Raw genomic sequence first — 12,351 nt, 5'->3', positions numbered from 1 at the left:
GTATTTTGCTGGGTGTGACTGAACATGCCTTAGTCCCAGATACACAAGAGGCTGAGGCAGGAGGATCACAAGTTCATAGGCATCATAGTGAGATCCTGTTTCATAAGAGAGAGAAGTTTTCTATTTTGCTGCTGCTGCTTTTTTTAAAAATATTTTTAGTTGTAGATGATAGTATGTGCTGTACCACTGAGCTACAAAACCCCAAAAACACTTTTTTTTTTTTTTTGGAGGAAAACATATGTTTATTAGCTCCACATAGCCAAGCCATAATCTATACATATTTCTTTTTTTTTTTTAGTTTGTTCTTTTTAGATATACAAGACAGTATAATGAATTTTGACATATTGTACATACATGGAATATAACTTATTCTAGTTAGGATCCTATTCTTGTGGTTGTACATGATGCTGAGTTACCCTAGTAGTGTATTCAAATACAAGGATATGGGGCTGGGGTTGTGGCTCGGGGGTAGAGTGCTCACCTAGCACATTGGAGGTCCAGGGTATGATCCTCATAAAAATAAATAAAAGTATTGTGTCCAACTACAACTAAAAAAATACAAGGATAGGAAACTTATGTTCAATTAATTTTATGTCCTTCCTTTTCCCCTCCCACCTCTCTTCCCTTCGTTTCCCTTTGTTTAATCCAATGGACTTTTGTTATTCCTCTCTGCACCCTACCTTGTTGTAGGTTAGCATCCACCCATTAAAGAGAACATTTGGTCTTTGGCTTTTTGATATTGGCTTATTTGCTTAGCAGGATAGTCTCCAGTTCCATCCATGTACCAGCAAACGCTTCATTATTGCTGAGTAATATTCCATTGTAGGTTGGCTCTTGGAAATTGACCTGCTATAAACATTGAGGTGGCTTTGTCACTATAGTATGCTAATTTTAAATCCTTTAGGTATATGCCAAGGTATGAGATAACTGGATCAAATGGTGGTTCCATTCCAAGTTTTCTAAAAAATCTCCATAATACTTTAAAAAGTGACTGCCTTTTCTATTTCTATGCAGAACATCATTGGACTTCTAGTAGGAATTGCATTCCCTCTAAAAACTAGAACAAGACAGGGATGCCCTCTTTCACCACTCATGTTCGACATAGTCCTTGAAACCCTAGCCAGAGCAATTAGACAAAAGAAAGAAATTAAAGGGATATAAATAGGAAAAGAAGAGTCTGTGACTTTAAGAAGATGACTTTAAATTTAAGATGTTTCTCAACCTTTGTTGAGAAAACCTTTGTCTTGCATGAGACAAGAACTCTAGGGGAGGGGTTGGAGGCATAATTCAGTGGTAGAGCACTTGCCTAATATGCATGAGGCCCTGACACCAAAAACAAAATAAAAAAAATAATGGTTACTTCACCCTTTCCCTCCTAAAAGCATTTTTCCTCCTCTAATTATCACTACAGTAACTTTGTGAGAATTCTGGAGGTAAAAATTCCAAAAATGTAGTTCTCCCGCGGACCCCAAGGAGTTTTAACTCTGAAGGTCATCCAGTCTAGGCTTCCTGTAATTTGTCAGTTACTGTTTAATATTTCTACAAGTAACTGGCTTCAGCAGTACACTGTGATTATTTATGTTAGTGTCTTTCCAGCTTTCAGGTATCAGTTTGCCCTGTGGCTTCTATTTTTTTGATTAATCTAAAAGAGTCCCGTCCAGTCCCCCACCTCCCACCTCCACAAAGGTACTTGGGATTGAACCCAGGGTTTCCTCATTCCAGCCAAGCCCTCTATACCCTGAGCTACATACCTGGACTTTTTTTTTTTTTTAAGATTTTATTTGAGACTGGATCTTACTAAGTTGCCAAAGCTGGCCTCAAACTTGTGAACTTCCAGCTTCAGCCTCCCTAGCTGCACCACCATGGCAGGCAGAAGAGTTCTTAATGTTCACTTCATTCAATTCGTTTCATGTTTTGAGAATGGAAGTGATTTGACTTCCATGCTCTTTACTTGTCTGAGAAGAAATTGGAAATTCTCATTCTTTGCTTGTCTATTGTTATTAAGCACAGCATTGACTATTAACTTATAACTGAAATATATAAGTAACGTATATATTTTAAAAAGAGAAACCAAACTTGTGTTTGACCATAAGATTTCTTTTTTTTTTAGTATATTAAGTAATATTTTGTTTGAAAAGAGGATTCTACTGTTCTAAAAGACTTTTGAAGACCAGTTTTGTAGAATATATTGCTCATCCTAAATCTCTAGTACATAACTGGTAAAAGTGAAAAAATTAATTCCCTTTAAGACAAATGATCTATATTGTGTTAATATTTAGAATTATATTATGAAAAATCAAACCAGCTGTGTAGAGGATCTCAATTTTATTCCAAACAAACATTTTTAGTGTGAAAGCTGTTCTGTCTGTAAACCAGAGATTTGGTACTAGGTAAATTGATATTCTCTCTGACCACAATAAAAACTACTCAAGCAATATTAAAGTTCAAACTTCTGGGTTCCTGCTGAAACTTACACGTAGTAATTCCAACAAACATCAACTTCATTTTATTTTGCAAATTATTTTTTTAACAATTTGGAAGTTCTACTTCTTCTAGAAGTATAATCCAAAATTCCTGGAAAATCTTTAATTTCCTTTAATTAATTTTTCTGAAATAATGTGCTCAGTTAAAAATACTTAAAAAATGAAATATTTAATAAAAACTGATAGCAATTTTGTGCACTTTATTTTGGGGTTGTGACTCAGTGCTGGAGCCCTTGCCTAGAATGTTTGAGGCACTGGGTTCAATCCTCAGCACTACATAAAAATAAATAAATAAAATTAAGGTATTGTGATCCATCTACAACTAAAAATTTTTTTTTTTGAAAAAAGAAAAAGAAGTATCTATAGACAAGGTGAGTCTTATAAAACTGCCATCTTGATGATTTGAAAATATTTGATGAAGTAAAATACTTAGAGTAAAAATAATTCATGATACTCTTGCCTTCAGCAAAGAATGCTTAATTCTAGGTGTTGCCGGTTAAGGTTGACATTAACAAGTAATTAAATTGATCAACATCTTGGATTACATGTCAGTAAGATAATAAAATTGAAATTAGTGTTATACCATCTTTTGTCTTAATTTTGTGGTCAGAAAACCAGAGAGAATCTTCAGAGGGTCATTAGCACAGTGCCTGGCACTGAAAAGCTTTTTTTTTTTTTTTTAATTAACACTTCTTGACTGAGTGAAGTAAATGCAGATTAACTAACTGATTCTAAAGTCACAGTTCTTCCCTGAACTGGCTTGTTGGCATTTTGCATCTTCATTTGTGAAGTTAACAGGCCATCATCTTGCTGTTGCTAAGAGTATAAAAGATTATGTGGGCCATGCATTGGGGGTACATGCCTGTAATGTTAGCGGCTCCAGAAGCTGAGGCAAGAGGATCGCAAATTCAAAGTCAGCCTCGAAACTTTGTGAGGCCCTGTTTCAAAAAACAAAAAAGGGCTGAGGTTGTAGTCATGCTAAAGTGCCCCTGGGTTAAATCCTAGTATGCTCCCCTACCCCCCAAAAAAGATTTTGTGTAAAAGCTCATGGATATTTTGTTAATATTCCTGTACTTGTAGTTAGAACTAATAAACTTTTATAAATGTCAGATTAACTTCATGTAATATACTTTCCCATAAGATTAGTTTGAGAAGTAGGTGTTTCTTAGGCCTTAACTACTGGTCTGCCTTAATTAAAAGTATTAGGAAAAGCCCTAATTTCTACCACAGGTAGTGACAGAGGTTCTATTTTTGTTTTTTTAACCTTACTCTAATACCATAGAGTCCAGTTACTTAAAGATGTTATCAAATACCAAAAGGTTATTCACCATGAGATTAATTTGCCAAATTGTATTGAGGTCCATTTCATTTTCAAATATTTTAAATGTTTGGGAAAATAATTTTGTAGGGTAAAATTATAACCTGTAGTTTACCAATCACCTCATTTACTTATTCCTTGGGAGATTGTGCATAGAATAAGAAGTGTGTACCAATGGTAATCTCTTTTTTTTTTTTTTTTTGGTACCAGCACTGAATTCAGTGGCACTTAACCACTGAGCCACATTCCCAGCCCTTTTCAAAATTTTTTTTTTTTATTCTGAGAACAGGATCTTACGAAGTTCCTTAAGGCCTTACTAAGTTGTTGAAGCTGGCTGCTTTGAACTTGCAGTCCTCCTGTGGCAATCTCTAAGTCACCAGGATTACAGGTGTGCCCTACAGCATCCAGTCAAAACTATACATTTTTTTAAAAATGTATAGTCTTTTATGTACATTTATTAATAATTATGTGTACATCTTACTTTTAAACTAGAATATTCCTACAAACATATCCCATATTCTTTTACTCCAAATAGTTTTGGAGCAGGGGATATTGTTTGTTGTTTTTGCAGCAAGGAGAACCTTTAAGAATGCCATGAAATACTTTTTGACTTAAAGAAAAATAGCTTGGCTAGGAGTGGTGGCACACACCTGAAATGCCAGCTATTATGAATGCAGAGGCAGGAGAATAGCAAGTTCAAGGACAGCCTGAGCAACTTAGTGAGACCTTGTCTCAAAGCAAAATTTAAAAAGGGATCAGATATAGCCCAGTGGCAGAGTGCTTAGCATGGGTTTAATTTCCAGTACCGCCAACATAAAACAAAGAAAAACAGCCCACCAAGAACATTCATGAATAAGAAAACTTTGAAGGATATTGAACTAAAATGCTATTTTTAGTTCTTTATACGTATGTCTTAATATCCAAGGAAAAGCCTTAGCTTTATAATCATAGATGTTTATTTTTAAATTATTCTTTTGAGTATGGTGAATTATTAAAATTAATCATGTATTAGATGTGTGTGTGTATATTTGTGTATATGTATAAAAACCTCCTTTTTATTTACATGCACAACCTCCTAAATAGATTGCCAATTTTTAAAGAATAAACTCAAAGAGGAAAAAAAAAAAGTGTTTTATTTACTTCATTTGTTTATGTGTTTATGATGCTTAAGGATTTTTTTAAAAAGTGATAACAACCATAGTACAAAATACACAAGTAATAGTTGTTGACTTTATTTTAGTTTTAAGTATGAAGTAGTTTATTCTTAAGTGTCTCCTCAGATGATATCAGAAAACATATCTGGTAGGCTTTTATGAATCTCTTCATTTGAACTAAACAACTTTTTACTTGGATAAAAGAAAAAGGAATTTGGCTGAAGGGGAGTTTGGTGAACCAATAGAACCTAATCTTTAGCTTTAGATGCAGTTATTTAGATAATGAAAGAGGTCAAAGCTATTTATTTATAAAATGTTTTGGTGATTTAATTGAAAATAATATGTACCAGGAAAGACTGCCAATAACTTAGAGAAAAATGTCACAGTTACTACAATAAATATATGAAATAATAAATTTTGGATTGCTGTGGCTGATATTGATAATACTGAGAAAGTAGCAGGATCAACGAAAAAGCATTGTTCTGTTGTTTTCAATGTAGGATTTAATGAGAAAAGACAGAAGATGGAAAAGGGGATGATTTTTGAAGGAACACAATAGAATCTATTACAGAAGTGAAATTAGGTACCCCTAAAAATAGAAGCTACTGCTGGCTAAGCCCTAAGGGAAAGAGGATGGGTAGTGACTAAAGGTTTATTATGGAGAAGTTAAGGAAGCATTAGTAAAATAAACTTAAATTCTTTCAATAATGTCTTTTTTCACAAACATAAAAGGAGGAAATTGTTTTTAATTTACAAATTCACTAATACAGGACAAGATAAGTGTTCAGTATTTAACCAAAGTTTAGTTCGAAGCAGGTTTTATGGGAAATATTTTTGAGAAGAGAAATAAATAAAATTAGTTGAGTGATGATGAGTATCACTTGATAATGGAGGGTATTAATTTAGAGATAGACTAGACTTCCCTGAGCATAGTTTGGCAAGTTTGAAATAGCTGTGGACAAAGTCTCAGGGCAGAGAATTAGCAAGCTGAGCAGGTGAAAAGACAAGAGGTCACCAATACCACTACTACTATTACTAGTACCAATAATATTAATAATGATTGTGGTGACAGTATCTCTCTTTTATTTATGACCTACTATATGTCAAAGAGCTTTACATACATCAAGTTTGTCCTCGAAACCACCCCCAAAACTAGATTCACAATAAGTAAAAACTTTGAGAGAAATGTTTTTTGCCCAGAGATTACTTATTAAACCCATCAAAACAAGCATATCCACATTGTATATGTCATAAATTGTGTACTTATTATAACAGTTTTTCAGCAGAGGGCAGCAAAGTATTCTAAAGGAGAGCATTGTTTTATAGAAACCATACTAACCAAGAGTGGCAAGCAGTATATAAAATTGTATCAGTCGCAATTTTGTTTCAACACACAGACATATATACAGAAAAAGCTTTAAAATGTTATTCATTATTAAGTATTATGTACTCTACATAATTGTATGTGCTGTACTTTATATATAAAAGTTTATTTACACCACTATCACAACAAACATTTCAGCAATGTACTGGGGTACAACATTAAGATGGCTACAAGGACATTAGGTGATAGGAATTTTTCAGCTCCATTACAATCTTATGAGACTATTGTCATACAAGTTTTCATTGTCCAAAATATTGCTGTTTATTTCATGGCTGTATTTCAGTTAATGGTTCAATAGTATTTAGGTAAAGTCTTAGCACAATAAGGCAAGTCTCCAGAATAGAGATCCAATCATTTATTTCATATTAATGAATAGTATTGTAAAGTACTTTAAAATCAAAGTAACGCCAAAACTTAAAACGCATATCCTGATTTTAATTTCACATAAACTTTTCATAGGTGTTTATATAGATGAATGTGAACAGAAATGAAATAGATTATTATAATGATTTATTAACATTCTCTATAATTGAGTAATTATTTTTTTATTAAAATTTATTTTTAAGTGTCATTCCCTGAAGGAATATTAATTTGGATATATGTTGCACATTAAAAATTGGTTCAAATATAGGCATGTGTATATGAAGGCCATAAAAAAATCACATCCTAAAAGATATCTGCCACAGACTTGATAAAGATAATTACTGTTAAATACCCAAGTTAGTAATTATTAACTGAAATCTTGTAATGCATTTGTTGCTGTCTAGATTCTAGTGATGTTTCTCAGTGCCACGTATATAAAAGAGAATAGTATCTGATTTCATTTCAGTGTTATGTCCTTTGCCACTTACCCACTCAGACATATATTGTTAAGCCTTCATAATGAACAGGATATGATGTTGGGGGGAAATAAAAGATGTGACTTCTTAAACATGAATAGACATATAAAATATGAACTCAGCTAAAAAGCCAGACTGGCCAAAATTTATTTGTTGTATTAGATATGCTGAAAATATTATGTAATATGAAATCTAGTAAATGAGCAATTTCTTAAAGTACAATTAAGTGTGATATTTGTTTATAAGATACTGTTCTATTGTGTTTTAAAATATTTCATCTGACTGTCATTAAAGATAGTGAATTAGGAAAGAAGGATATTGAACTTAAACCAAATAACTAAAATATTTATTATAGTCAAATGCTTCATCCTAGAGAAATTTTCAAAATACACTTTAGGTGAAATGAATTAGAGATTGCTTACTCTATTTTGCTATATATTGATCTATAACTTGTATTAAGGATAGCAAGTTTTCTATTTTAAAGAATATATCCAAGTGTCAGAAAGTTTTTGTTTTGTTTTGTTTTTTGTTTTTTTAGGTGGTTTCAAACACCCTCACAGGTTTTCTACCATGCAGCTACTGAACATGGAGGCAAAGATGTATATCCAGGGCAGTGTCTTTGGGAAGGTTGTGAGCCTTTTCAGCGACAGAGATTTTCCTTCATAACCCACTTACAGGTATACTTTTTAAATATTATTTGCTTAGTAACTCATCTGGTTCCATCAAAAATCTTTATATTCTTTTCCTTTCTTTTTTCACAAAGGATAAGCACTGTTCAAAGGATGCCCTACTTGCAGGATTAAAACAAGATGAGCCAGGACAAGCAGGAAATCAAAAATCTTCTAGCAAGTAAGGAAAATTATTTTATTTCCTGTTACATATAAAAAAAAACTTGGAAACTAGGCATAACACAAGAATAATAAAAAGCCATTTAGCCTGTTGGGAAACCTGAAACCTGGGTTCTAGTCCAGCTCTACTACTATTCAGCTGGGAGACCCTGTTCAAATTGCTTATATTCTGTAGGCATCATTTTCCATATTGGCTAGACTGCATGGTCTCTACATTACTTTGTAGTTTCAACATTTTGATTCAACTTTGTAGAGAAGTCATTGGAACAAAAGATAATATGTGGGAAGTGCTTTCTAAATTGGAAGTACTACATGTGATTATTTTTTAAGAGAATAAATGTATTTAATAATGGCAAAGGAATTTCTTCACATATTTGTATATATAGAGACATGCATACTTACTGGTTTACAATCTAAAGATTGCTTTCACATTATATTATTTAAAATTCAGAATTAGTTTATGTAACAACTATCAGAAAATATCCCCCCTTTACAGATGTGGAAAGAATATTAAAAGTCATGCACTAGTTATAGTGTCAGAAACAGTTTCCTTATGTATCAGTTAGTGTTCTTTGCACGGCTGCCTCATAGAACACAACAGATAGTGATGTAGTTTGGGCTGGGAATGTAGTTCAGTGGCAGAGCAAGACAGTGATGCAGTTTATCTGCTTGGCCAAAGAAATCTACAGTACCTTGAATCTGATTTCATATATATAAAATTTTCTGTCATCCCTCCATTCTATGTCTCTCATGAAGAACTATCTTGAGCTGGGCTTCTGTCTGTAATTGCAGATTTTCAGGAGGCTATGGCAGGAGGAAAACAAGTTCAAGGCCAGCTTCTGCAACATAGCAGGATCTGTCTCAGAGTAAAAAGGACTGGAGTTATAACTCAGTGGTAGAGCACACTAAGTTCAGTCCCCTGTACTGTGGGAGTGGGGGGAAAGGAAGGGGTCGACAGAAATTATTAAATAATGATGAAAAATAAGATTATGTAAGAAAGTAATTGTCCAAAATGTAGTGTTCAGCATAGTTCATATTATATTAGGCTATATTTTCCTGGATGACCTATGCCATTACATTCTTAGGTAATACTGTTTCACTGTTAGATGCTATTTAAAAGTAATTTACAATGCAAATTTTAAACTATTTTCTTAACAACATTCAAAAAAGGGAACTCTGCAATCTACTATTTTATTACTGTATTGTATTTATTGTTATTGCCTGCTTACCCAAAACAGTAATTTTAAAGATGGACCATAACAGAGCATCTGTTATTCACTTTAAAATTGATAGATTAGAGCCAGATGAAGTGTGGCACAGGCCTGTAATCCCCAAGTGACTGGGGAGGCTGGGGCAGAAGGAACTCAAATTCAAGGTCAGCCTCAGCAATTTAGTGAGGCCCTAAGCAAGAACCTGTCTCAAAAGAAAAAAATTAAAAGGTGCTAGGAATGTAGCTTCCAGTGCCCCTGGTTAAATTCCCAGTGTGGGGAAGGTGGGGAATCAATAGATTGGAAAATAAAAGACCTGAAATTTCACCTCAATACTAAGGTTCTTTGCCTAGACTGACATAAACATAATATTAGTGCTGGACCTTTTATTCACCTTGTATCAGAATTTCAGAGTAACCACCTCATGAGGTTGGCAATGTGGTTACCATTCTGTCTGCAGAATTCAGTTAATAGTCTCCATCTCTGTGTGTCTGATCAATTTAGGCAACCAGCTGTAGGGGGCACAAGCTCAACTCCTAGAGCACAAAAGGCCATTGTGAACCATCCCAGTGCTGCACTCATGGCTCTCAGGAGAGGATCAAGAAACCTTGTCTTTCGAGATTTTACAGTAAGCCTTCATTGAAAATTTTATCTGCAAAGGTATGAGCCCCATATGAGTTTGATCTTTATTGTAATTTTTTTTTCTTATATTCTCCTTTCCTTTTTAGGATGAAAAAGAGGGACCAATAACTAAACACATCCGACTAACAGCTGCCTTAATATTAAAAAATATTGGTAAATACTCAGAATGTGGTCGCAGGTGAGTAATTTATTTTCCCTAGCAACAGTGAGTTTAATTTTACTTTTACATATATGTTCATAAAATGAGGTATCTCTTTTACTTACTGTTTTTCTCTGTGTTGTGAATGTCCAAAAGTTTATGCTATCAGGATCTCTCAAAAGCCAAAAATAGGGGTTGGGGTTGTAGCTCAGTGGTAGAGCAATTGCCTGGCACTTGTAAGGCACTGGGTTCAATCCTCAGCATCACATAAAAATAAATTAACTAAACAAAGGTATTGTGTCCATCTACAACTAAAAAAAAAAAAAAGCCAAAAATAAATAGAAATTGAAAGAACCAGAAGGTAGTCGTTAAACTTGTTTTATTAAGCTAATTTCTTACTAGCCAGAGAGCTACTTTTAGAACAAAAACAGCTTTATTAAAGAGGAAACTTGAGAGTTTATTGGGGGAGTAAAACTAACCATTTGAAATGATGTGGTGTCATAATGAAATTTAGTTTGAAAATTGGCATTTTAATGAACTTATCAAAGTCATAGATGCTACTAAGAATCATTTCTGACAGACTTAAGAGAATAATCAGGATTTTGTAGCTCTATAGAAACTTGGATTAACTCTTTAAAGAGAACAAATGTGGAATGTTTTGTCTCCCTTAAAGGAACTTTTCTCATATTCCTTCTGCATCTTCAACTGAGCATTCTCAGGCTCCTTTCATTTCATTTCCAAAATGAATAAGAAAAATTCTTTTGCTTTTTTGGGCAATACTGGGGATAAAACTCAGGGCCTAATGCATGCTGGGATAGAAAACAAAACTTAATAATTAAGCAAAGGTTTTCAGAAAAAGAAGAAATATAAAGGTTTAAAAACCATGAGAATGCCAAAGTCTTCCCGATTCATTCATAATTATTTCTTTTTAGTTTTCTCACTTTATTTCCTTCCATACCCCTCTATTTGCTACATTCCTCCCCACCCTCCCACCCCTGTACTGGGGATGGAACCCAGAGGCGTTTACCATTGAGCTAGTTCTCAGTACCCCCTACCCCCATTTTTAATTTTTTTTCTTTTTTTACGTTTCTTAAGGGCTTGCTTAGTTGCTGAGATTACAGACATGCAGTGTGCATCATCAGGCCTGACTTTCATTGTCTACATTTCAACCAGGCCACACCACTTGCAAGTTCCTGAGCACACTAGGCTCTTTCATTTCACACTTTTAAACTTGTTCCAGTGATCCAACCATTCTCTCTGCCTAGAATGCCCTTGTCCAAGAGAGAATGCTCAATGTCCAAGTCATCATTCTCAGTTTGTATTTGAATTTTTGTGTTTTCCATAATTGCTTCTTTTTTTATTAATATATATATATTTTTAGTTGTCAATGGATCTTTTTTGTTTTATTTGTTTATTTATATGCAGTGCTGAGGATCCAACCCAGGGCCTCACACATGCCAGGCAAGTGCTCTACCACTGAGCCACAGCTGCAGCCCATCCACAAGTGTTTCTTTAGGTTTTTTTCATTCTAAATTTAGCAAAGTCTTCATCCCTCCCTTTTTTTCCCCTTCTATTTTCTTACACCCAGAATTTTTTATTTTTGTGGGTTAGGGTTTTTTTATTATTCTTTTTAGTTATACATGAGTACAATGTATTTTGACGTATCTTACATACATGAAGCATAACTTCCCATTTTTGTGGTTGTACTCTAGTAGAATGAATTAAACATAACTTTCCTATGTTCTTATATATATGAGTACACGACCAGACTAGTGTAACTCCGCATCATGTACAGAAACCAAGTCACTGGAGTGTACCACTGTACCCAGCCAGACATTTGATATAAATTCCCCCTCCCTTCCCTTCATTCCCCTTTGTTGAATCCAAAGTACTTCTGTTCTTCCCTACCCTTCCCCATTATTGTGAGTTAGCATTCATATATCAGAGAGAACATTTGGCCTTTGTTTTGGGGGATTGGCTTTTTTCACTTAATTCGATATTCTTCAGCTTCATCCATTTACTAGCAAATGCCATAATTTTATTCTTCTTTATTTCTGAGTAATATTCCATTCCATATATACTATATATATAGTATATATTTTATATTTTCTTTATCCTTCTTTTGAAGGGCACCAAGGTTGGTTCTATAGCTTAGCTATTGTGAATTGAGCTTCTATTATCATTGATTTTAAGTCTTTTGGGTATATGCCAAGGAATGGGAAAACACGGTCAAATGGTGGTTCCATTCCAAGTTTTCTGAGGAATCTCCATACTGCTTTCCAAAGTGGTTGCACCAACTTGCAGTCCTACCAGCAGTGTATGAGAGTGCCCTTTTC

The 12,351-nt window shown here is 34.0% G+C and overlaps 1 protein-coding gene across 1 annotated transcript in view; it reads left to right on the top strand.

Annotated features, from left to right (window-relative positions):
* The window catches only part of Arid2 (AT-rich interaction domain 2), a 187,256-nt gene that overhangs the window by 171,831 nt on the left and 3,074 nt on the right, over window positions 1–12,351 (top strand). The window contains exons 17-20 of the mRNA XM_026400657.2: window positions 7,717–7,855; window positions 7,942–8,027; window positions 9,739–9,862; window positions 9,963–10,054. Of these exons, the coding sequence (XP_026256442.1) occupies window positions 7,717–7,855; window positions 7,942–8,027; window positions 9,739–9,862; window positions 9,963–10,054 (441 nt within the window). The remainder of the gene's footprint in view (window positions 1–7,716; window positions 7,856–7,941; window positions 8,028–9,738; window positions 9,863–9,962; window positions 10,055–12,351) is intronic.

This window comes from Urocitellus parryii, chromosome 5, assembly GCF_045843805.1.
Source record: "Urocitellus parryii isolate mUroPar1 chromosome 5, mUroPar1.hap1, whole genome shotgun sequence".
In the NCBI taxonomy this organism is placed as follows: Eukaryota; Metazoa; Chordata; class Mammalia; order Rodentia; family Sciuridae; genus Urocitellus; species Urocitellus parryii.
Note: the sequence above shows the minus strand (reverse complement) of the source record. Positions and strands in the feature narration are given on the sequence as shown.